This window comes from Amblyomma mixtum, chromosome 2 (assembly GCF_055824585.1).
Source record: "Amblyomma mixtum isolate Tamu chromosome 2, ASM5582458v1, whole genome shotgun sequence".
NCBI lineage: Eukaryota > Metazoa > Arthropoda > Arachnida > Ixodida > Ixodidae > Amblyomma > Amblyomma mixtum.
This window is the reverse complement of record NC_143013.1, coordinates 213794510-213820273: the sequence shown is the minus strand read 5'-3', so window position 1 is coordinate 213820273 and position 25764 is coordinate 213794510. Positions and strand designations below refer to the sequence as shown.

Sequence of the window (25764 nt, the reverse complement as noted above, 5' to 3'; positions counted from 1 at the left end):
ACATGCGAGTTCAAAATCAAACTACAGCGAGCGCGAGCAACACGACTTGCCTCCCTACTTAAGAGGACAGCGCAAGATATCAGCGTCGCATACGTGATGCACCCTTCCACCGATTATTCGTGTTACGGTGAAGACAGTATTCTTCATCACGCGTTCTGGAACCTCAAAATTTAAACAATTAATTTTTTTTCTCCGCCGCTTTCTGTTGGTGCTGCTGCCAGCAGCCACAGTTTCGCTGAGCTGGCCGAGTACATGAGGCAAATCTTTCGCCCACGGCCCGTTCTCCCTTGTGCACGACACTGCAGTGGCGAGAAACATTTCCTAATGCATTTTTGCTGAAAAGATCTACTGCGCCGTACCTCGGTGAGCTTTGTTTTCTATCTGTAAGAAAGAAGCCAGCAGTTTCTGCCATTAGATTGGCGCAACTATTAGTTTTTTTAATTCATTCTGTACACAAATAGTTAACTGCTAATATACAATAATTAAACTCAAGGAATTTATTCCCAATAGAATTTTTGTTTTCCCATGCGGAAGCTTCGAACTTAGTTGAGGAATGACCTAATAGCCTTAAAGCTAGCTAGCGCAGGGAGCTGGTTGCATCCAGAAGAAAAAGAAAAAAAAGAACTGGTTGGAAATGCTAGGGAACTGGTCTCAGTCCTTTCTCGTGTTTAAGAAGCATGTTAGTCACCGCACTCACTCCATAAACTGTACTTGTGGCACTGAAAATGAAATCATCATAAAAAATTGCCAGTGGTTTAGCTCTGGTTAAACCTGAAGGATTGCGAAAGCAACGAGCAGAGAGAGAGGCGATGGAGAGCGAGCGGCAGCGGCGGTGGCCCCGGCACGCTGGCTATGCGCCGCTACTGCGCATGCGCAACTGGCGAGCGGGGCGGCGGCACCTCTGAGTCCCCCGCGCAGCGACGGCGGCGGCACGCCAGCTGTGCACCGTGTGACGTCACAGCTCCTCGCGCATGCGCACTATGGCCTTTCGTCAGCTCCGCGAAATGGCTCGGCGACTCGCGTAGTGTTGCTTTCGCAACAAGAGGCTGACCATCACAAGGCTGGCAATGGAGGGGCCGGGAAACCAAACCACGATGCCCTCTTCCCTCCCTCTTTCACAGTCAGTGGCTAACACCAGGGGTCGTGTTCTATAATCTGCCCATCTTTCATTCTCCATTTAGTGTCTTTCCCGCCCTCTGTCAGTGGTCACTTGGATATACCCGCTGCTTTCAAGCGTTTCAAGCGACCGGACCTCACAATTGGATGCAATATGCTGCCAATGGTGAGGTGCATCACGTCTACACCACTGGCTGTCATTGGCTGCCATTGGCGGCACGCTGCGGCAACGCCCGGTTCTAGCCTCGGCATGTGTGCTCCAAAAGATGAGAATGGCCTCGCAAACGCCATTATCTATCCACTCTCTGTTCTGGGTTCCGCGAGCAGCTTGGCGGCTCCATTGGCGGCAGTTTTTGCACAGGGTGAGCTCCGCGTGCGCATGACACCGATAAGACGAGGGCCAATCAGGAAAGCATAGCACATGGCATCAAAGCGGCTCTGAGCGAACTATAGAAACCGCGGCGCGCAGTTCAAAAATCAGCGCCAGCGAGAAATTGACTCCCAACACAGAAAAGAGAGGAAGCACTGAAGTCTTCTGCGAGGACAATGGACCACGCTTGCAAGTGTGGAAGTGAGTTGCCCAGATATTTCTCTGTTATGAAAATAGATATATAAAATGGTCCAGACAACTTGCACTTGAAATACCTGTTCTTGTGTAAACCTCTGAAAGTTGAGCTGAAGTCTATTGTGGTACTGTGTTCTGAAGTTTGAGGTGATATTTTCAGTGCTGCCATGTCGAAGTACAGTCACGCAAGGGGTCTATCGCGTCATAATGCAGTAACACCTCCGTTCATGTATTTGACTTTATTTATACCTGTGCTCCTGTTCGTGCCTGGCTGAGATAAGTTCGTTAACTTTGGAAAGTTTTTATTGCGTGAAAGGTATTGCAATGCATATTCAATTATACGTCTAACTCGTTTGCCAGAAATGGGCATCGAAAAGAAGTCTGTCAAATCGCACGCTCGCTAGGTTCCACATTAGCCATAGCTCCTTCATAGGTCGCGAGATAGAAGAACATCTGCCACCACCAGCTTTAGCTTACACTTAAGTATGGAAAGCTACGCAACTTCGATGCTCACCGCCCGTCAAATGCACGTCGGTTGCGTTACAGACTTTACATCCCAAGAAAAACACTCAACGCTGCGCCAAATGTTCCATAGCAAGGTACCAAGTATCACGGCTTGTCAGTGGTGATTATACATTTTATTTGTAAAGTGCTCTCAATATTAAACCACGAGCCAACTTTTTGCCAGACCTTTTCCCCTCGTTTTTGGCGAGAGCTTGTTCTCTTGGAGCTTTAAATCGACGCTGCCAGTCCGAAGAATTTGCGAGGTGTACACTAACGCCGTGTACTGCATGTCAACGAGCTCTTAATGTCCATAGAATATCAGAGTGTTCAGCTCACATGGGTCTTCCTTTAAACGGCAGTCCCCTTCAGATCTTTGCTACGAGCCTGCGTCTTTTTCTTTTTTACTTCAACGCTAATGAGGTTCAGCGCAGACACGCACACACACAAAAGAATTCACACGTGTAGTTTGCAACATTCATTCTGCTTAACGCTTTGCCAGTAGCTGTCAGAGGTATATGTTTGCGTCTAAAATTTTTAGTTATTGATATGATCGTAGAACAATGTGCATACAATGAAAACAAGAGAAGCAGGTTTACGTGAACTGCTTAATCTTCTTTCGACTCGCCCTTATCTTGGTATTTATAATCTCTATTGTCATTGTGTTCCCATCTGTGTTACCCCATCATGGGGAGGTAACGCTCGCATGGTTACACGCTGGTTGCTACACATGTCAGGTGAGCCCAAAATTAAAGGAACCGATATCACAGTGCCCTGACGGGCATCCTTGGGTAATTTTTAGCAAACGCATCCTGCCCGTGTGTTAGTTTTTCAATACAGCTCCTCTTTACGAGCAAGGCATGTACGCTACCAATTTTCAGTATCTCTTCCGAGAGCTCATTTGTATCCCGAAATCATATTCACGATCCTAATCGTATGCGTGTCTTCTGTCATATGCTTCACTTCAGTGCTTTTTATGCGTTATTCCTTGAAAAATACCTATAGCTCCACATGCACACAGTAATGGTCTCTATACTTGTGCGCGGTATACTGGCCGACGAAGATTCACTGCTTCCGTTAATTCTTATGAGCTCACCTGTGAGCCGTACTATACCTGTAATAACATATCAAGCTTCGCTTATGTTTCCTTTCAGAGTGCAAGCTTCAGTCAAGCGGTCTTCCGACTTAGACCCAGGCATGAACCGGCATAGCGAACGAAGGAGACGTTGTCAAGCGGCGATGTCACCACAAGGCTCAGCAAACGAAACAATAATGCAGGTGTATATAGAGGGATCGAAGTATAAAACATAAGAGGCGTACCATAAAACAGATCATGAGAAATGAATACTCTTTTTACGACTGTGCACTCTTCGCACCCGCTGTGGTGTAGTAGTACATGCGCTTCGCGCTGTTGGGGCTGTTTGAAGCTATGTGGCCGAACTCTCGCTGGCAGCTTCTTGTGGTCTGAAAGACGTTATATATAGAAGATGGGATGGACCGATGCGTGCGGCGTTTTGTAGATCCAGCTTACGAGCTATGTGATAAGTACTGAAGCTTTCTTTCTCTTTTTTGCGCCTCGAAGCTACTCGCACACGGGGACATGAGGGACATTACAAAGGTATCTGCGCCAGAATAACTTCGACAAGAGGATGGTCTTTATGACATATACCAGACAGGGACTGAAAAGCTGTGTGCACACGTATTGCCGCACGCTCACTGCTCTCACGTGAATTCGGCTCGCAATTTTTAAAGAGCTGATAAAATGTTATTAAAATATGTTATGTCTCACTAGCTCGTTGTTACTGCATTATACGAGTTAATAGTCATTTTTGCTCATTCTGACTCCCTGTGTCTAGCTTGCCAAAATAAGATTGTGGCGCGCCTTAAAGCGGTCTCTAAAATAATACTGACGCTGACTGAGGTGTGAACTAATATGGTTTTTATTGACAATAAGATGATTGCGTGTGGATGGGCGCACACGCTTAAAAGCGAGTGTCAGATCTTCCCTGTGAGTGCAAGTGCCACCGGCTGCAACTGTGAACCACGTCTTACAGCATAAATTCCAACGCAACGGTTTGGTCCAAGACCCTTTTCCCAAGCAGTTCACCCAAATAAAAGCTAGTACTAGGCCAGGTGAAATCTTGCACCCATTAAAGAAACCGGTGGGTACCCGGCGGCATTGGGGATCGAACCCAGTACCTCCCGAATGCGAGGCGGGTACTCTAGCATAAGAAATAGCCAGTCGTGCGCGAAAGTTTCCGGACAAGGTATACGTAACATGGCTGCCTCATGACATATTCTCAGAAAAAATTATTCCGAGGGTTTTAAAGTGAGGAACTAATTCAATTGCAGTATTATCAATTTCAAGGAATGGAAGATTGAGCACTTTTTGTCGTGGTTGAAAGATTCCGCTTTAGTCTTTTCAACGTTAATTTTTAGATTATTCGCAGTGGCCCAAGTGTTTATTAATGCTAATGTATTGTTTGCTCCATCGGCTCAATTGATGCTCGATTGTCCTGAAAAAAGTCCACTCATGTCGTCGGCGTTTATAATACAGACAGCAGATTTATCGGTATTTAAAGTATCAATGGCGTAAATTAAAATACAGGAAGGGCCTTAAAATGCTCTTTCGAGGAACACCCGAAGCTACTGCTTTTACGCCTGAGCAATGCCTTTGAATGTCGACAAATTGGGTTGACGTTCTGAATAAGAAGCTATTAAAGAGAGAACTTCACCACGAAAGCCATGGTATTACATCTTCTGAAGGAGAATGCCGTGGTTGATGAGGACGAACGCTTTCGTGAAATCGAAAAAAAATGCCTAACACCAATTCGTTTTTGCAAAATTCTGTCATATCAGTTCCTTTAGAGCAAGTAAAGCTAACTCGGTTTATTTATTTTTTCGAGACCATACTGCGCTAGTTCGGATTTTGTACTTGTTAGAAAAAGAAGTCAAGCGCTGAAGAATTATTTTTTTAATTTGGAAAATACGGGAAGAATATGAATTGGATGATAATGCCGAGCCCGTGGCCCTGCAAGAACACCTTCGTAGAAACCACCACTGCGATTTTGAACGGTGGGGCCAGCTTTCTGCCGTTGGTACTATTTGAAAGGCGCGCTTCAACTTTACCCTTGTGAGTCGTCGCGGAGGTGAACGCGAGGCATACGCGATTGGCTATCGCCTCATCGGTGCCGTGCGCAAGCGTAGCATACCGCGTGCAAATCGTGCAAATACTTCCGCCAATGGAGATGCTACGCCCGTTGAGAAATTCTGCTAACAGCTGCGCAGCTAAGCCAAGAAACTCTTCCTGCCCGAATCAAATGTGGAGAAAAAAATCGCCTTCGCCGCTGCGCGTCGCTAGCGTCGGTAACACGAACAAATAAACTCAGAACCATGCTCAGAACAGTTCTCTTGATAGCAACGAAAGCGCTCTAGTCATGCAGTTGATTGTTTGCTACAGGCTGCGTACAACGGTTTTTAGTTAGTGTCATTTTGAGCGAACCAGATTGATGAAGGCTTTTATCACCCCTCTCTTTTCTGCTGCAACGATCATAACAGTCCTAATCTGAGCGAAAGCAGGGAAATCTGTAACATCTTTCGTGTCAGAATGCATTTACCTGCAAACCAGATTATCAGCAGAGGAGGTTCATTTTCTTCTTTGTAAAGTCAGTTTCGAAACTTCGTGACAGCAGTCTGGATATCAACTGGTGGCGGCACGCTGCGGCAACACCCTCTACCCAGCTTGGAATGTGTGGCCCGATAGAGGAGAGTGGTTTTGCTAGGTCGATTATCAGTCCACTGTCCGCTTTGTGTTTCCCCCGAGCGCAGCATTCTGATTGGCTTTGTTGTTTGCGCATGGCACACGCGGTTTGCGCACGGCACTAAAAAGGCGAGGGCCAATCAGACACGCATTGCACACGGCGCTACGGCGGCTCGAAAACCTGCTATAAAAGTCGCGGCGCGCTGTTCAAAATCACCGTCAGCGAGAAGCCGGCTTCGTGCGAAGAAAAGAGCGGAAAGAAGACCAACCCTTTCTCCAAGGACCATGGACCGTGCCTGCAAGTGTGGAGGTAAGTTCCAACATATTTTTTCGTCTGTTCTGAAAGTGGAGATGCAGAACTAATCGGACCACTTGCACTTGAATGATCGGGTTTTGACTGAACACCTGAATGTTCAGCTTAGGACTCTCGTGATAGGCTCAAGTTTTGTGTCGATTCTAAGTTTCTCTCCTTGCTGGAAAGCAAACGAACGTATCTCGGCAGTTTGCGGCAGATTTTTTGACAGGGCACTCTATAAATTAAATCGAACGCAGGTGCCCCTTGCTTCGAGTGAGAAAAGTCGTAGCCCTCTTTATACGGGTGCAGCCGACCTTGGTTCGATTTAGCAAATAGCGTATTCTCAGTAATATAATTACACGCATATTACCAACTTAGTGAACCCAAAAGGGACCAATGAATTTCTTTCGCGGAAGTGTACGGGTATTCGTTTGTCAGTGTTCAGGCCCGGACTTGCGGCCCTGGAAATACGGTATACACTGCGTACAAAGTCGCTTCGTCATCCCATGCCTGTCACTCGTGACGTCATTGGAAGCGCCGCATATGCTTCAACTCAAGCCTCGCGAAAACTTAAAAGGGGAAACTGTGCGCCGGTGCGATTCAGGCCCAAAGGTTTCTGGGAGGGGGGGGGGGGGGGGGGATTACTGCATTACTGACTCTTCTAAGAACTAAATCATTCCTCCTGGCGCAAAAGCAACGCAATAAATATCGAACCGCATATGGGTTTACTAGTGGTTTCTGTCAAGGTTACTCACCGTTACCTCTACGTTAGGCGCCTGTATTCCTGAACCCCCTGTACGAGCAACGTCGAAGTCAAGGCATACAACGTCGACGTCTGTGTTGACCCAGATACGCACACTATCTATTTGTGGCAGGTTCTCTGCAGCGAGTTACGTACTTTGCCCCAAGCGCCTTTCGATCTCCGAGGCCTACTGCGCAGTACACCTAGGTGACCTTCGTCTTGCGGGACATGCAAAGGGAGGAGAGACCGCTTGACTTCCATCTCATTACAACTCCCCTTCTTGGAAGAGCACGCGCGAGTGTGGGGTGGAAACTCTCAATGTCGATACGGCAGGTTTAGGAAGTAATTGTGCTAGCTACCATCATTCTTGCGCCCTGTATTGAACTCTCCATGCTAAATATAGCGTATACTGAATATGGCTCGAAACGGGTCCTGTGAACGCGCTCGTAAATTCGAGGCCACGTGCACATCTGACTGCTAATATATTCCTATATCCCACAGACCCCAAGTGCACGTGCACCACGCAGTGCAAGTGCGCCACCGGCGGATGCCCCTGCGACAAGTGCAAGAAGTAACTGGGACTCCGAGGGAAAGGACTAGAGGTGAGGACATGATTTTTCCCGTCATTTTGGCCTATTAGATAGCGCTGACTTTCATCAACATGCAGTTCTGTTTGTCAATGACTTCCTTTCGTGAATTGTGCAACTGGACTTAACGAAGCAGCGCCAAGTTAAGCACCAAGACACGCGTCTATTTATTTGCTCAACCGCCAACAATTAACTCCTCTAACAATTGTTGCACGCATGGTGTGTTTAATGCGCTGCAGGGTCGAATGTGCTTGACTGGGGTGTAATTACAGAACCTTCAATCTTTTATATGTACAGCTCCTGTCCGCATGCGTGGTACTTTATTTTTAAATGCGCACGCGGTCTGCATCCGGCACAGACACCGCCGAATCGTACGTACGTGCACAGCACAAACATGTTCCTTTCCGCGGAAATGCTGCTACAACATGTGTGTGTTTTCCTTTTGTTTCAGTGCACAGTGCTGCGCCCTGCCTTCACCCATGGACTTTTGGGCTCAAAATGTACAAGAACAAGTGGGAGAGGCGCTGAAGAATTTGAAGAAAAAAGAATTCCATTTCCCCGCGGCGCGATCTTGCGCCCACTTATGCTGAATAAATGAAGGCGCGCATGTGCTCTCATGTTCCCCCCTGAATTTTGTCACATGCGTTGATTGCAGTTAACAGGCATGCAACATAATTACCTGTGTGATCATAGTTGCATGTTTTCGCGCGAGCGGCTCGATCGATCGTGCGTAAGCTCTACACAGATATATACAGGACCCGTTTAGAGACCTATTCAGGATACGCTATATTTACCATGGAGAATTCAATACACGGCACAAGAATGATGTTAGATAGCACAATTACTTCCTAAACCTTCCGTATCGATATTGTCGGCTGCCATTCCACACGCGTGCGTTTTTCCAAGAAGGGAGGTGTAATGAGATGGAAGTCAAGTGTTTCTCGTCCCTTTCCATGTCCCAGGCCACCTCGGTGTACGGTGCAGTAGGGCTACTCGGAGATCGAAAGGCGCTTGGGACAAAGTATACGTAAATCGAAAGAAACCTTCCACGAATAGATAGTGTGCATATCTGGGTCAATACAGACGTCGTTGTGTGCCTTGACTTGTAAGTTTCTTGACGCTGCAGCGCTGGATGGGCGCCCTTTTCATTGCTCGTGACGAAAGTTTGAAAGTTTAAAAATAGTGAAATCGCCAGTGGCACTGAACGTGCGCTCACCGATGACTGGGCTATCTGGGCTCTCCTCACTCAAGTGCATGCATGGCGGAAACCCTTCTTAGCAACGAAGAAAAATTTCGACGTTTACTGCGCAGGAACTTCGAAACCGGAACTGCTTTTTTTTAAACAGTGTTTCAAACTCTACGTTTTTTACAAAAACTTTAGTGTAATAAATATTAAAGAATTATAAAAATAAATAATAGTTTTAGGCTATTGCTGCACAAGAATTAAGTTCATCTTTATTTACTTTCACTATCATCAGCAGCGGCAAAGTGGGAACCCGCACGGCAAATATGGCAGCCGCCGTATGATCGCACGCCGCTCAGTACATGCAAATGTTGGTACAAGCGTTATAAATCAGGGACATACTTGCCGGTGTGTTTGATTACCGCCTAAGTACTTACTTGCAGTACTCGGAATTAGCTACAAGGTAAGTCAAGCAGCATCTATTGCGTTTAATTAAAGCGGTCCGCTCAGTAGCAAGTGCCGTTCCTGACTAGCGTGTGATTGCGTCGTCCGCTGTTGCCGACTTCGAGAAGTCACTCGCGGAGGAAACTTTCAACTCTCAAACGTGGTCCAATCAAAAAGAATGTTAGCCGATTAAAAGAGAAGAAAAGAAATAGTGCTGCCTGAAGAGAGCGATAAAGCGTTCACTTTCGACCAATCGATTGCTCCCGAACAGTTTTTTTCGAGAATTTCGGCACGGCTGCCGGCAGAATGGACGCTCCTTTATCGTTTCGAAAAGTGCCTAAGCACGAGCACCTAGCGAAAGTCTTTTCCCTTGTTTAGATGTCCGGGCTTAAAGTGCAGCGGCGCCAAAGCACTATGAGTAAATGCAGCCCAGTACTGTTGTTACCATCATTTTAACGACAGCGTGCTGAGCTGTTTCATCGCAGTTTAGGCATCAGAGATTGGAACGTGAACACATCGGTAGAGATTTGCCTGGTCGGGAAGTGAATTAGAAAAGAAAAGATTCCGACCAAAGGTTCATGAGAGAGAGCGGAAAAAAACTGTCAGTAAGAAGATGGTGATACTTTTGGGTTGGTGATCCTCTTGAGAGAACCTTTAGTTCAGAAATCGCATGTTGGAATCCTGTAGTAGTACAGACACTTGGCGTAATCCTGCCGAAGTGAACGGTTATGCGTCTTCCGCGTGCATAGTGCGAACTTCTTAGCACTGTAGACTGGCGTAATTAAACTCGCTCCTGCCATGTGATAGCGTGCAACTGTTTCGGCCAATGTCGCTGGCCCAGGCCTTGGGGCGCAACATGAGTGCGTGTCGTCGTTCATTCATTCGCATACCTTTCGATCAGCAGACTTTAAATCAATGCAAGGACTGCGCCAGGAGAGTTGAAGTGGCGGTTTCATTCTGTTTGCTTCTTGCAATTTTGTTGCAACACTTATCCAGCGCTTTTTTTTTGCTTTTCTTGTTCCTTGTATTGTTGCCCCTTTTTTTACTGTGCACATTCGTGAAGAGGTGTCAGCTGCACCTGTCATCTTGTGATGCTTGTCAACAGGTTTGTAGAGCCACATTTACTGTGTACATACTTGTATTAGGCAGGTCTAAAGCTGTTGGCAGCTCTTTGCAAACAGCCTTAAGCCAGGCAGCGATTTCGGATTCTTAGTGTACCGGTTGGTGTATTAATGAGTATCAGTTTCTAATAAGAGTAAGGGCTCACAGCTAATCTAAATAGTTCATGCATTTTCCGTGACTTTCTTCTGCACTATACCAATGACAGCAATGCTTGACGTAGCGTAGCAAGTCTCTGCAACCAAGTTGCTGCTTGGAGGTATTAACCTACACAGCGTCTTGTGTGGTACAGTGCCTAGCTCGTATGAAACACCACTAAAGAAGGCTGGCTGATACTGCTGTCACTGAGCTTGTGTTTTGTCAAAGTGGCATAACATTCTTGGTGGGCAACCTTAACATGATTCTTACATGTCAATTTTAAACCTGTCGAATGAATGCTTACCAGCATTTTTGGGGAGATTTGCTCTTGGGTGTGCCTTCCTGCTATCTTTTTTTATGTATTGATTAATGCATAAGCATTGGGTGGCCACTTGTCACAGTGGGCAGGTCGCTTGCCACTGGGCTACGAACGAACTTAGTATACTGCCTGTAATATAACTCAGTACACTACCTCGAATACAAAGAACCTTAGTATGCTACCTCAGATATAATGAACTTTCAGGTGTTAACCTCGGGTATAACGAACCTTAAAACCCCACCTCAGATATTACTAATCTTAGTGGTTCAACTTCAGATATAATGAACTAAAGTATGCTACCTCTTGTGATATCTGAACCTTGGATGTCACGAACCTAGTGTGTTGACCTCGGTATGACGAACCTAAACATACCATCTCAGATATAACGAACGTTTGGCTGCTAACACATTCAAACAATCCACCGAGGGTCGCCAAGAGTTTTTTTATAGAAACTTTCGTCTCTGTCAACAGACAATGCAGGAGCAGTTACAAGAAGCGATACGCATGTGAACACGGTATTAGCAAGCCACATGACTAGGCACTGAACTGGCAAACTCTGAAAGAGATGGACTGCATAAGGAACCATCTAAGGCATTCTATTATTCGCAGTGTTGTGCTTTAGATGGTACACCATCCAAACTTTTGACCCAACAAACAGGCTGGTTACATCTGCATTTGTTGAGTGGTTATTATTTGGCACCTCTCTTTCAGCAACAGCAGCAGTGATGAGCACCATACTGCACTCAGCTCTTCAGCGGCTGGTGGCTCGGACCCCGATCCAGATGTCGGTGCGCTTCTGGGAACGGAGAAAGTACATCCGGCGCTATGGCTACGAGAGCCCCCTGCATCCCCCAGGTTGGAGCCTTTTAGCTGCTTCCGTCTTTCCCTTTTTTTCTGCCTTTATTTTGTTGCAATTTGCACTACATTTTATTAAAGCGTACTTGACATGGCCCCCTTTGCTCTTTTGGACACGGTATATACACTCGCCGAGTCGTTAGCTCACATAGTGACAAATGTCTGAACCAAATAGAGTTGTTCTATAGGAATCGTTAGCCATTCGCTGCACTTTTTCTAACCGCTGCCCTTCCTTCCACGCTGTTATTGCACCATTCCCACTGCCATCACATCAAGGCGGGGATGTACTACCTGCTGTTAGCCAGTTTTGCTCTGGAAATTTAGAGAACCTGACAGTAATTACCGCCATCACATTACCTCTGGTTCAATAGGAATGTTAAAAAGGGATGGGAAGTGTTGCAAGGGCTACAGGGATGTTTTCAACTGCTAGTAACTCTGCTGAGGCGAATCACGTTGAAAGAAGTTTAGCAGTAGGTGAGTCCATAAGCGCTGGCCTCTGATACTGACCATAGTGCATTCCAGCTTGGATAGAAGGTGTTTCTTGGGGTCCCTTAACAAGCGTGAAAAACCGTTCAGCTCTCACAGACAGCATTCTTCAAACTCAGAACTGCAACTTGCTGTGAAAGTTGCTCTAAACTTTGTGTAGAAAGTTCCTTTCTGACTTGTTGGTTCGTGCCTAGGCTTGTGCGAATAGTGGCATTCTGGTGCGAGTAGTGATTTTCGCCAAATAATATCAAAGTGAATATTTTTAATAATTTTAGAGCACAAAGTCATTACGTGAAAAATATAGAAAAGGTGCGGTGCATTGTGACACGCATTGAAGGTGTGTAGGCCTTCTGCGAAAATTGGTTATTCGAAATCAGTGTATTTGACCTACTCATGGAACTGACCTATTTGTGGGGTCAGCAGTTGGTTGAACCGAGCTGTCAGTATTATGCGCCACATGTCGGTGCCTGTTCCCGCTATGGCTCATATAACTCCACATGTAAAAAAAAAAAAAGAAATGTCGGTTCATGTACAAAACGGTTCCACTGAAAAGAATTCGAGCTGCACGCCATATGTCTGACTTGCTTGTGCTAGCATAAGTGCTTCCGTTAACCTCTGTGTGTCGTGCTGGGGTCCAAAACTGCGAGGCCATTGGCAGTTTGGTCTCCTGCTTAGTCAAATGGGCTGCACACATGTGGAAGGCATGGAAGCTGCACCATTCTATCGACTTTGATGGCCACTTGCCTCCAACTGCTGGTCTTAATTGCGACTGTTGCTTTTAGCTGCATGTGCGCCATGATGCCATCCTGCTGTTTTAAGCATGATATGCCTTATAACGCGTAGCTACAAAAAGAAATGTGCTCAGGATGATAACTGATGGGCATTGTGTGGTAAATCTGAAGGAACAGTTGGGCATGTTCTGCCTGTGCGCATCCAGATGCGGAACCAAGCACGAAACTGGTACTATCTATGTACGAGAGCCTATGGTTTAGGGGCAACAAATGTAATGTGAATGTATCTCTCGTAGACGTTTTTAAGAAACTTTTGGAGGACTGGCGGCTTAATAGCTGGGAAAGGATCTAAACACACAAGTTTGGGGTTCAAGCTTGGTACCGTATCAAATTAAATCAGGTTTAGTCTCAGCATTAGTGCAATGTTCGCGCCTTCTGTGGCAAAATGCTGTGAACACAGCTTGACTAGGCTAGGGAGCCGTTTTGGCAGCAGCAACTTTACATAGACAGTACAGTGGTTCGGAATGCAAGTGAAAATATAATACATGTGATCCATTCATGAACGTAATTTATGTTACAAAAGCAAAAAGAAAAAAGTACATAAGAATAAAACCGCTCTACAAAGAAACAACATTCTCTAAAGTGTCGCACATTGGGATCCACTGTAAAAGGCAGGCAATTATAACACATGCACTTTGCATATTCATTAACAGAATTTCTGTGACTGAATAAAAAACTAAGTACTAAGAAAACTGTCTAGTAACGTATGTGCCGTGCAGTGCTCTGCGAGTTATGTCAGTGGAACAAAATGTGTTTTCAGCTTATTTAGAAGAAATAGTACATTGTAAATTATTGTTTGCAACAGATAGTTTTTATGGGGCCGCAACACGAACCATTCCTCAGATGCCCTGGCTCAGTATGTCTGGGTATGCAATGTAAGAGTGCTCAATTTCTTGAGGAATTCTTGGCAACATGTGCATGAAAACCAATGGAATTTATTTTAAAAGGGCTCATTTTTACACAGCGCTTTTGCTAGTTTGAAACATTGGTTTTAAAAAAATATATATAGAGAAAAAAAAAAGAAATCTGAGCCTGGTGGAACCTACCAGCACCCTATTTCAAAGGCGACATGCTTAGCAACCGTCAGTCTGTACATCCGTGTCCACATGTGTTGTCGGTTCTTTTCACGTTCGGATTTCTTGAAGTCTTGGTACGCTCTGTGTTGATTGTGGCCGTTAACTTCGTTCCTTCTTCCTCGTTCTGATGCTGCTGGGACTCCCAGGATACCTGCCGCGGCTTCCCAAGGAGAAAAAGAAGCTTGCCACACAGCCCATCTACACCCCCAAGGACGCCTGGTGTGAACGAAGAGCCCTGTTTGGTCAGAACGACTACATTGGTGAGTGGACTTGGTTGTTTTGCAGCAAGAGACATATTGCACCATCATCATCCTCATCATGTGCTCAACCACATCCACAGCAGGACAAAGGCCTCTCCCATGTCCGCCTGTAATCATAAGGAACCTTGAAATGATTTCGGTGGGCACATCTTAGCGGAACAGATCTATAGAGCTGGTCTTTGTGGGTATTCGAACCAAATTTGAAAGCTCTATGCGGACCCTATAGTTCTTCGAAAGCATAGCGCAAAAAAGGACAGGGACGACACAGAACTGGACGGGACAGGTGCTAACTTGCAACTTTATTTTAGAAAAGACACCACGTCTAATGTATAGGAGCCGATCACCACCATCAAGCGATTAGCGATGAGCATGCGCAGAGAAGAGCACAATCAAGATTACAGCGTGTGGAAAATAAGGAAATAAGAAAATTTACGATGAAATAAGGAAAAGAAAAGTACGGTGCTGGGGGAAGTAACGAACAGAAAAGAGATGTTGCGTTTTTTTTATTTGCTTATTTTCCACGTGCTGTACTCTTCATTGCGCTCTTCTCTGCGCATGCTTGTTGTTTTATAGTGGTGATCGGCTCCTATATATTTGACGTGGTAGCTTTTCGAAAATAAATTTGGAAGTTAGTGCCTGTCCCGTCCAGTTCTGTGTCGTCCGTGTCCTTTTTCCACTATGCTTTCGAAGAACTGTCATCAACTAGCCCAAACTCAGCTACTGAAATTTAATATAGAAGTATTTTTGAAAAATTGCTGCTCACAGTAACTAGCAACCAGTTAGGGCGACACACCTCACCACACGTCTCCTACCCTGATGATGTCAGTGGGCAGATGGGGCGGACTTGATGGCTGACTGGTGGCTATGTTTAAAACAGCCACCTGCTGAAGTAGTGATGTGTCGCTTAACCACTGCACCAGTAGTGGTACAAGGACTCCCCGCAATCTACGAAAGGAAAGGAGTACTTGGGCAGAAGGGATCTCTATGCTATGGCATTGTACTCATACGGTCAGGTTAAGTGTCTCAAAGTTTTGCACCTCCTTCCATGAAGACGCATGTTAAAGGAACGCCGAGAGAAACTGAAGTTGGCCTGGATCACGAGCTGTAGTGCGTTTTAGTGAAAGACGAACTACTGACTAGTTGTGTTAGTGAACTATGGCGTGCCAGTGCAGTTTTTTTTGTGCACGGATACCAGAGGCTAGGCTCACACCACCGCTAACTGGCAAACACAGCGTTCACAGAGTCCTTTTTCAGTCTTGATGTCGCAAATTTGGCAGGGGCTAGTTTCTAAATCCAATTTCTTCAGCAATAAATACGTTGTTCGCTGCCGAAAACCCCCAGAATAGTCCGAGAGAGCAATAAAATCAGTTTTACCTCAGAACAAAAGATGGTCAGAGATGTCTGCAGGGGCCCCAGCCGAAATCCACACTATTTGAATCGATGGCCGCAAAATGCACTTACCTGCCGTGTTGGGGTTCGATTTCTTCTGTGTTTGCTTTCCTGTAATAGTAATGTGTGTTGTTGCTGAGTCAAGCTTGGTATCGCCAACATGCAACAGCGTACTGTGGGAGTTGTGTTCTTATGCACTCATCCGCATACAAGTTTTTGCTTGTGATGTGCTATTAAGGAAATGTGTTTGTCGAACTTTTGTTTCGCAGTGTGCATGAAATGGTTCGCAAGAGCACGTGCGAAATGCAGCGAATGCTCCCCTGCACGGCTGCAGTGCACTGTGGGGATGCGAGTTTCCTGTACGCAAATGACAAGTGAATTGACACCACTGATTCTGCTCGCTGCTCCTGTGTTCAGTTCTTAGTGCCATGCTCCACCCCCAGAATGCACTAACTCTGCTCGGCCTGCTTAGAGGGCGAATTCGTTCACTTTCGCCGGAGAAGGGTTGATTCTGTGCAAGTTTGTGGTGCGCTTGATCGCAGCATGACTCATTCCGGTGGTTAGTCGAATTTTTCACCCGCCGGTCTCTCATTGGCTAGTGGCACATGAGAAGCTTGCAGAATGCTCTTCAGTGAGCTTGTACCGTGGACTCGTTTAATAACACTGCCACCTCACATTATGCAGCTCATGGGAAGTTTCCTAGTGTCGTGCAAGAGTTACAAAGTTGAGCCTCGTTTCGCATCTAACAAGGAGTGGGCGGATGAGAGTTGCGGTTTGCAGCCAGGTTTTGGATCTTGTCGGTCAGTGTTTGATTTTCCTTTCTGTTCTTCTGAACGTAAGCTAACTTTCTTTACTGAGGGTTGCTTTGTGGTGGTTATTGAGACTCAACAAGCAGTAGTTGTTAGGTTTGGTTGCTGTTAATATGGGAAATGTTCTTTTTCGAGCAGAGCTTCTACTAATTTCGCTGCGTGGGACCTGCCACAAATTAGGATGTTTTGGGAAGTGCAAGAAGCGAGGTCACATGTTCAGAGCTATTGCACCTCTACAACATTTCTAGGGACGTCTTAGGATAATAACTTCATTTCTCATTTTATTTAACAGCAAACAATGAGTGGACGCAAATTATTGCTGCCATCTAAAAATTTTTGGTAGAGTACTGCTTTTTGAAGTCTCGAGGTAGAATTGAGAGCAGAATTAATGCTCGGAATGACTACAACTGTGTGCAGTCTTTTTCTAGAGGGTTACACAAGAATGATCCAGAGTGAAGTACAGTCGAACCCGGATATATCGAACCCGCATATTTCGAATTATTGGCTATATCGAACACACAGATTACCCCCTTGAAAATACTATGTAAAAGTATAGGACAGTTGCGTTGTATATCGAATTCCATTTTCGCCGGACATTGGATATATCGAACGCCGCGCCGCGCCCCTGGACGGTGCGCTTTCCCCAAAGACATGCCTGTCCGGTCCTCAGCCGCCTCAGCGAGAACATTTCCGCAGTCAGTCAGCAGGCGCAGGACCCTTTTTTTTTTTTTGTTCCCCGTTTTTGCGCCCCACCGGCGCGAGCTTTCCCGCTCCTCGTGTATCGCCGGCGTGTGCTCCGTCAAGGTCATTTAGCGAAGAGAGAGTGCGGCATGGAGACGCGCGGCGCCGGTTCTAAGCCACGCTTCTTGGGGAAAGGGAGAGAGAGAAAACGGTCGCTCGTGGGCACATCGTGGGTCTGGGGAAAAGAGAGAGCTCAGGAAAAAAAAAAAAAACGCAGCCCAGAGCGTCGATCTTTCTCCCTGCTCTTTCTTTTCCCTCTGTCGTTCCTTCGCAGCCGCGTTGACTGCCGCTCGCATAGGCCTCGCTCTTATCGCTCCATCTGCGCCTCGCGTGTTTTTTTTTTGTTTTTTTTTGTGTGTGTGCCTGTGTTTCAACGCGCGACGTGAAGCAGGCCCCAGTAGCCAACTGTTTTGGCAAGGCAGGCCTTGAAGTGGCCGGAGATGAATGTCCGGAAGATTTAGATGACGATGTGTTCTTGGACGACGCGTTTCGCGACTTGTCCAATTTTCTCGGCGCCGTTCCGTCCGAAGTGACTGTTGAGGACTTTAACGCTGACAGCGAAGTTCAAGCGGTAACTGGCGTTCAAGACGCCGACTCCAGCGATGACGAGGGCAACTGTGTTGTCGAAGAAACGCGTCCGTGCGCAGCCACTGAACTGGCGTCAGCGTTAGCCTGATTCGGCGCTGTTGCGGCGAAATGGAAGGCACTGTGCTCTCGCACCTGGACAGTCTCGAGAAGATCGAGGCCAGTGTTTTGAACTTCGTTTCCCAGGGGAAAAAGCAGCCCAAAATTAGTGATTTTTTTTCCGCGAAATAAAGTGCTTTCACATTACGTGCCCATACTATGTGATTCGCGGCTATTCCAAACGGTAAGCCACAATTTGTTATGATCGGGAGTGCAGTTTTAGCCTATATCTGTATATCGAATTTTCGCTATATCGAACTATTTTCCGATCCCCTTCGAATTCGATATATCCGGGTTCGACTGTACTAGGCAGAAAGCTTGACGTTTGCAAGGTCGTTTCAGGTTTCAGTTTCCATTTGGGACGTTTCATTTCGGCTCCGAAGTCTCTAATGCTTTCCCAGCATGGTGTGAAGGTTCAGGGGATGTTCAGAAAATGAGAATTAATCTCAATGAGTTCTGGTGCTGAACGGAATGAAAAGACGGACGTGTTGCTGCAGATATAGTCCTTGGACTGCACACGCTTCTAGTGTCTCTGCTGTTTTTGGTGCCCTCGTTAGATGTCTTCATTTGGTGCTTGTGTCCTGGCTTTTGGACATTGACTACCACATCTAGGTGGCGTTTTTCCGAATGCGTCCTTAACATTTGGAAGAAAAAAAAAAAGGACTAGGCACAGTTTAGCTTCTGGAGCAGATTTGAAATCGCCGGGATTGGGTTTCTAGGAAAACAGGAACTGTGATGGACAGTGCAGTCCGCATTAGTGCGTTATTGTGATGAAGGATCTGTGAACATGATTTCAGCCAGCACATATGCAACTTTTTCAAGTGACCAAGAGCATTCAAGTCACTAAAGCTCTTGATGGGCTTTTTGGCACCTTCCTGAAGAGTCAGAAATGACAGTAAGCTTTGATTTCTGCACATGAAATCTGGCTCACTTCATCGTCATCATCATCAGCCTGTCTACTCCCACTGCAGGGCAGAGTCCTCTCCCATGTCTCTCCAATTAACCCTGTCCTTTGCCAGTTGTGGCCACTGTATCCCCACAAACTTCTTAATCTCATCCGCCCACCCAACTTTCTGCTGCCCCTTGATACGCTTGCCTTCTCTGGTAATCCACTTTGTTACCCTTTAGGATCCTGCAGTTATCTTCCCTTCGCAGCACATGCCCTGCCCAAGCACATTTCTTCCTCTTGATTTCGACTAGGATGTCATTGACGCGCATTTTTTCCCTCACCCACTCCGCCCGCTTCCAGTCTCTCAACATTGCACCTATCATTTTTCTTTCCATAGCCTCCACGTTTCTGCCCCATAGGTGAGTACCGGTAGGATACAGCTATTGTATACTTTTCTCTTCAGGGATATTGGTAAGCTACCATTCATGATCTGAGAGAACCTGCCATATGTGCTCCACCCTATTCTTATTCTTCTAGTTATTCCCCTCTCGTGCTCCGGATCAGCGGTCACTACCTGCCCTAAATAGACGTATTCTCTTATTACTTCCAGCACCTCGCTACCAAATGCGAGCTAGACTGTTGAACACTGCTTTGGTTTTCTGCATGTTAATTTTTAGCCCCACCGTTCTGCTCTGCCTGTCTAACTCATTGATCATGCTTTGCAGTTCATGTCTTGAGTGACTTAGCAGGGCAATGTAATCAGGGAATCACAGATTACTCAGGTATTCTCCGTTAGTTCTTATCAGCAACTGTTTCCATTTCAGGCCCCGGAATACCTCCTGTAAAGAGGCGGTGAATAGCAATGGCGAGATCGTGTCTCCCTGCCTGGCACCTTTCCTTATTGGAGTTTTATTGCTGACTTTATGGAGAACTATGGCAGTTGTGCAATCCTACACCCTGATTCCACAATGCCTGCATGACTGCTGAGGTTTCCACTGAGTCTAATGCTTTGTCATAATCAATGAACGCTATATATAGGGGCTGGTTATATTCTGCGCATTTCTCTATCACCTGACTGATAGTGTGAATATTTCCTATTGTCGAGTATCCTTTACGAAAACCTGCCTGGTCATTGCATTGATTGAAGTTTAAGGTTGTCCTGACCCTATTGGCAATTACCTTAGTAAATATCTTGTAGGAAACAAACAGTAAGCTGATTGGTCTGTAATTTTTCAAATCTTTGATGTCTTCTTTCTTGCGAATTAAGGTAGTTCCAAGCTTCTGGTACGCTCGATATTAGAAGGCATTGCGTATACAAGGTGGTTAGTTTTTCTTGCACAATCTCCCCTCCGTCCTTCAAGAGATCTATTGTTATCTGATCCTCACAGGCTGCTTTTCCCCTTTGCATTGCTCCTAAGGCTTTCTTCACTTCCTCTTCACATGCCGTATAGTCATTTTAATGCATCGCTGCCCATTGTAATGCAGAATTCTTTCACGTTCAATCATAACAGACGAGCTGGTACTTTTCTTGTAACAGAGTGTGTATATGTGTATCCCAATATGAAGTGTCTGGACACTGAGGGGTGCCAAATATACCACTGACTAAAAGTGTAATTGCAGTTTGAGTCCAAGTGGTCCAAGCTTCATCTCTTGCCTGGCAGAATCCCCCAGAAGCGAAGCAGTTTCATCCCCATTGCTTTCCTGACACAACCCACCACAGTGACTGAGTGGCTTTGGTGTTCAAATGCCGAGCTCAAGGTTGCCGGATCGAATCCCAGCTGCGGCTCCAAGATTTCAGCTTTGGGGAAAAGCAGAAAAGCCCATGCGCTATGAGTTGTCAGCGTTAATTAAAGAACCTCATGTGGTCTAAATTAATCCAGAGCCACTCCTCACTACAGTGTCCCTCATAACCCGCATGTAGCTTGGGGAAGCCCCACGTGCTATACCGTACCTTGCTAAGTACATGTAGAATGACAGTCTCGAAATGCTTCAGACGTGCTGCAGTGAGTGGAGAAAATTCTGAACTGTGACTCTAGATTGACGACTGTTTTGTTGTTATTTCTGCAACTCTGTAAAAGCAGTTTTTTTCACTCTTTCTACTTGCTATGAATGTGCCTCTTGTTTCCCTGCCATTGAGTGCTTGCTGGCAATGCAATTGCTCAGTGAGGTTTGTCTTGAGCTCACATTTCATCGTGGAGTTGGCTTCACAGTCTTGCGTTGCACGATAGCTGATGGAATTAGATGGCTGCCTTACCATTGATTCATGGTGCGTAGAGACTTTTAATAGGTGCATTAAGTGATGGTGTGCAGCTTAATGAATAAATATGGGTTGATGTACATACTGTAATAGGTGCACTGCAGTTCATAGAATAACTCTGCATGTCGTTAGAAGGGAGGTCCTAGGCACTCGATGGTAGTGACAGTGAGCAAAGCATTACGCACCCTGCTTTATTAGGGCTTGGACATTTGTGGAAGGTTTTATGCATTTTGGAAGGCCACTCAAAGTAAATGAGGGTTTTTTATTGGTACTGATAAACCCACTGCCAAAATGCGTGAAACCTTAAAGTTCAATGACTACTGGACATACTCATTGGTGCTCTACAAAACCCTTGTTTGTTCGAACAGATGCTTTTAAATACTGTTCTTTTCTTCCTGTCAGAGTTGACATTCTTTATTGTGCAGTGTTTCTGAGGGTAATGATTTTGTCTGCTTGTGTCTCAGTAGTTCTTGTGTACCAGATTACATGATATGTTGCATAGGTTTTTTAGTGCAGTAGTTCTACTAGCAGCATTCCTGCAGTAACTCAAAGTTTGAAGATTGCCCTTCGTGTTGTGGACAGCCTGCCAAGAGTGTGTGCATGTGTTTACACACGCACGCATATATGATGCCCACCATGGCAGGTAGCAGTTCAATTAATGATTGGTCGCGACGTTATTCCACTCCCAGCGATCTATGAATGCAAAGTAGAGAATCAAGAGAATCACTGGTACCGTACGTGTAGGCATTATTAACCCATTAACGCTGTCGGTCGTGTCATACCTTCAAGGCAAAGCGTCTGAGGTCTGATTTTGCCGATCTTTGTCCGAGGACTGCCTGACCTTGAAAACCGAGCTTCTAACGAAACCGAAGTGAAAGCCAAAGTGCTAGTGCAGCAAATTCGCATTTGGCCTAACTGTGCCAAATCGTTCGTAATTTTTTTTCCCTGTTTGGCGGTTCTTTTCTCGCTGTGATACTGCTCGAGTTTCTCTTACATTGCCTCTTGCCTGGGCCAGAAAAATGGCTTCCATTACAGACGAAAATAATGAAACAGAAACTGCTAGGATTGCTCCAGGTGTTGATATTTGAGGTAAGCAAGGCAATATGTTATCAGGTGATTGCAGATGGTGCTCCATTGCGAGACATTGGCTGAGGGGTGTCATTGGCCTTTCTTCGACCTTTGCAAGCGTTTTTTTCACTGTGATCTCTGCATTGCGCTTTGTGCCAGATGCCTATCAGTCAGCATTTATGCTCTACCGGAGTCATTGATGGCTGATTTCCCAGTTTCTCAAGAGGAATTTCTTCTTTTTTAATGCAGTAACATTGGAAGTGCCACGAAGGTAGAAACTGTCCGGCCAACCATGGCAGACGGTGTTTGGGAGGTTTCCATCAGACAACTCAGTAGTCAGAATTGGAATAGATTGGGGAATGAAAGACAATGGACTCGGAATTGGAATAGGCTTGAGATTGATTGGCGAGTGAAAGAAGAAAGCCACCGCATTTTTTTCCACAATCAGTCCGATCGATCGCCCCTAAATTCTCTTTGTTCTCTCCTCTGTGTGCAGACATTCTGGGCAGTGGGGACGTGAAGCCCATCGACATCATGAAGGGCGTCCCCAATTGGCTGCGGGGCTTCCAGGGAAACGAGTTCCAAATGCTGCTGCGAAAGCGGCCCGTCGTTTACCACTGGCGCCGGTCACGGCCCACCGATTTCGACAAACTCAACAAGCGCATCCGCTTCCTCTACAAAGTGCTCAACCACAGGACACGCTCGTAGTGACGGGGGCCAGGGCTGTATGTAGCGAAGTAATAAACATATATTGATCCCACTGTTATGCCATGTTGGCCTGCTTGGTATTGGTTAACTTATTCAGTTAGGGCCCACGTCTCTTCATATCCAGCGAGCCAAGCAGTGCGACATGGAAGAGCTATACTCGGTGGTAGCTTTTCTTGGAAATCAAGGTGAAGGCTACAGGGGCGGATTGTCCGCAGCTGTCTCATTCCACCAAATAGTTTTGCAGCGCCAGTGCGCCTAGTCACCTGATGCGTTGCTGTCTCTACAAAACCTTCACAGTCACTGGAGCAGCTAGCGCCATCTATGGAAGCTTCTTGCAACTAGACGTGCTTAGTAAGTTGATTGGAATCCAAGAAACTGCTTTTTCTTAGAATTTCAAAGTTGAAAGTTGGCAGTTGTGTTGCAAACATGCCTTAAATAATGAATGTTAGGTGGTACTCCTAGAAATATGTGCGGTGATGCTTTGCTTTGAATTCTAAGAAGGTCTTTCAGCTGAAGGAAACATGTCCAGTGCAGTGAATGAGTAAGAGGCCAGTTCAAGATGTGTATTTCTTTTTTCTTTCTTTTTACTGTGTTGAAGTGCCTCGGTGTGAGGATCTTGGGAGATGATTGCAGGTCTTATTTTCAACAAACACCAAAGTACAAACAATAAACGAGGCGGCTTTTAACGGAAAGGAAACCAATTACAATATGAGCGAGAAGAAAGGAAAGGAACAAGAGAACAACGCAACAATACACGGGAAAAACACACGGGGGAACAGAACAAAGTGCTTATGATAAATACAGGAAAAAGAGTCAAAGAGGAAAGTTCACACTACTTGTCTTATTCGAGCAACGAGCGGGGAGGACTGGCTGGGTGTCGGGCAGTCAAGGAGTCTCTTGGCGTTCCAACGTCGATGCAATTGCTACCGCAGCGTCAGCGTTCGTGGGCTCCCGGCACGGTTCCCAGGTCTGGTAACCCGGAAAAGGTCACGTAGGCGCCAGAGGCGGCCTGTGTGGAGCAGCTGACGGGTGGTCGGAGAAGAGTGGCGCCTGGGCCTGGTGGTTGAGGCTCTCGACGATGGATGTCCAGGTCTGGTGGCCCGGACGTCTGCGGCTAAGGCCCAAGCCCGGAACTCGGGGAGCCAGCAGAACTCGTCCACGTCCGTCGTCCACCGCGCTCTTCTCTTCTCTGCCACGTAATCCTCTTCGACCTGCCCCGCGTTCCCCTCCGCACGCGCTCCTCGTGCTTTGTCTTCGCCTCACGAACGCCGCTGGGTGGCGCTATCTCCTTACAGAAGGCCCCCTCTTCGGAAGTTTTTTCCAAGGGAAAGAACTCGACTTCAGGAGAGCGACACCAGACGCGTTCGACGATCGCAACACAGAACACCGCACCACAGTGCGCACACTACACATCACACACAATACGACGGTCGTCAATGTTTGAAGCGTTCACAGACCTTCGCACACACAGCACAGAGAGCACATGGAAAGTCAATGTAAAGCGTCCATAGAGGGCGAAGAAACACGAAAAGCATAAAAAGTAGATAGCCGACACTCAAAAACAAACATGAACAAACAAAAACAATTCCAACAAGAACAGGTGTGGGCTACATTCTTCCGTATTCCATTGTTCACATCAAACCACTTCACCGTCGCGAGAACTTTTCCGGCTAGTACTTCCGTTTTCCTTTGTGAAACCGTTTTCTCCAAACCGACCTCGGTTTCCACCATGATTTTACATGTTCCCGTCCTATGATGTTATTCACTCTGTTCTCCCTTGCCTTCGACACAGTCTGCTGACACATGTCACACGATCTGACATAACTCTTAATGTCAGCCTGTACACCGGGCCAGTAAAACTCACTGAGCACCCTAGCTATTGTTTGCCGTATTCCATGATGGCCGGATAATGCACTCTTATGTGCCAACTTAAGAACTTGCGTGCGTAAGCCCTTCGGTACCACCGCTTGCTCAACGACTTGGCCGGGACACACTTGGTACGACCGGAAAAGAACACCGTCATCTGTATCAAAGGAGTGGGCGGTCTGTCCCTTGCCACGAAATATTTGCCCCAACTTCCTGCGACACACCTCTAAGGTCGGGTCTTCTTCCTGTTTGAGGCGAAACTCCGGCCGTGACAAGTGGAGTGTGTTCAGAGTGGGGCTTTTACTACTCTCTGAAACCTTTGCTGTCAACGTAAGGGAAGGAACATCGACCGAACTCGTCATGGCAAGGGAAACTGCCTGATCAGTTAGAACTGGCGGGTCGACCGAGAATGGAGGTTTAGCCCCGGGGACATTGCCTATTATAATGTCGTACAAGGGTGTAGACAAGCAGCGCGCGATGGCCTTACCCGAGAAGTATGGAGAAGAAATCACCACCTCTGCTTCCGGAACTTCTACACGGGTCCCATTGGCCAAGAATAATGTAGCCTTTTTCCCTGTTAGTGCCGCTGGCGGTACAAGAGACTCACGCACAACAATACCGGTGCTGCCCGTATCCCGTAATACCGAACCAGGCTGGCCGAACACCTCACCGTGCCCCACGGGCATAGCAGTTTCCACCGGGTTGGAAGGACAGACCATCTCCCCCAACTGGCCCTCTACGCGCGTTACCCCTGCAGGGTTATCGGGATGTGAATATCGAAGTGTCATGCAACAGGAGGACTCCTCACGGTCTCCTGGCCTCTTAGCTCTGCATGACTGGGTATCGTGTCCTACCTTGCGACACCAGGTGCAATACAATTGCTTCGGCTTCGTCCGACAATCCGACGCCTTGTGCCCAGTCTTGTCACAAAGAAAACACCGAAGGCGAGACTGTGGACCTGAAATCTCGTCTTTGGCTTTACCTATCGTGTGCTCCCCCTTTTCTTTAAAGACCAACAAGTTATTTTGCCGTTGTGCTTCAAGAAAATGATCGGCAGCCTCCGCCAGCTTGGCAACTGTCTTGCCCTCCCGCTCACGTAAGAAAAGGGCTAAACGA

At 46.5% G+C, this 25764-nt stretch overlaps 2 protein-coding genes across 3 annotated transcripts; both read left to right on the top strand.

The window, feature by feature from the left end:
- Window positions 1-2912: 2912 nt before the first annotated feature.
- On the top strand, window positions 2913-8197 carry LOC149362505 (uncharacterized). Its single transcript, XM_089568318.1, has 4 exons — window positions 2913-2919; window positions 6072-6252; window positions 7481-7581; window positions 8018-8197. The coding sequence occupies exons 1-4, from the start codon at window positions 2913-2915 to the stop codon at window positions 8092-8094; spliced, it is 366 nt and encodes a 121-aa protein (XP_089424444.1). The 3' UTR covers window positions 8095-8197.
- An 863-nt stretch (window positions 8198-9060) lies between these two features.
- On the top strand, window positions 9061-22840 carry mRpL51 (mitochondrial ribosomal protein L51). 2 transcript variants are annotated; one of them, XM_089573092.1, is made up of 4 exons: window positions 9061-9212; window positions 11487-11624; window positions 14124-14237; window positions 22571-22840. In XM_089573092.1, exons 2-4 carry the CDS (start codon window positions 11495-11497, stop codon window positions 22780-22782), a joined length of 456 nt encoding a protein of 151 aa, XP_089429218.1. In that variant the 5' UTR covers window positions 9061-9212; window positions 11487-11494; the 3' UTR covers window positions 22783-22840. The 2 variants fall into 2 exon arrangements, with proteins under 2 accessions (XP_089429218.1, XP_089429217.1); XM_089573091.1 differs by having other exon boundaries at window positions 11481-11624.
- The last annotated feature ends 2924 nt before the right edge of the window (window positions 22841-25764 follow it).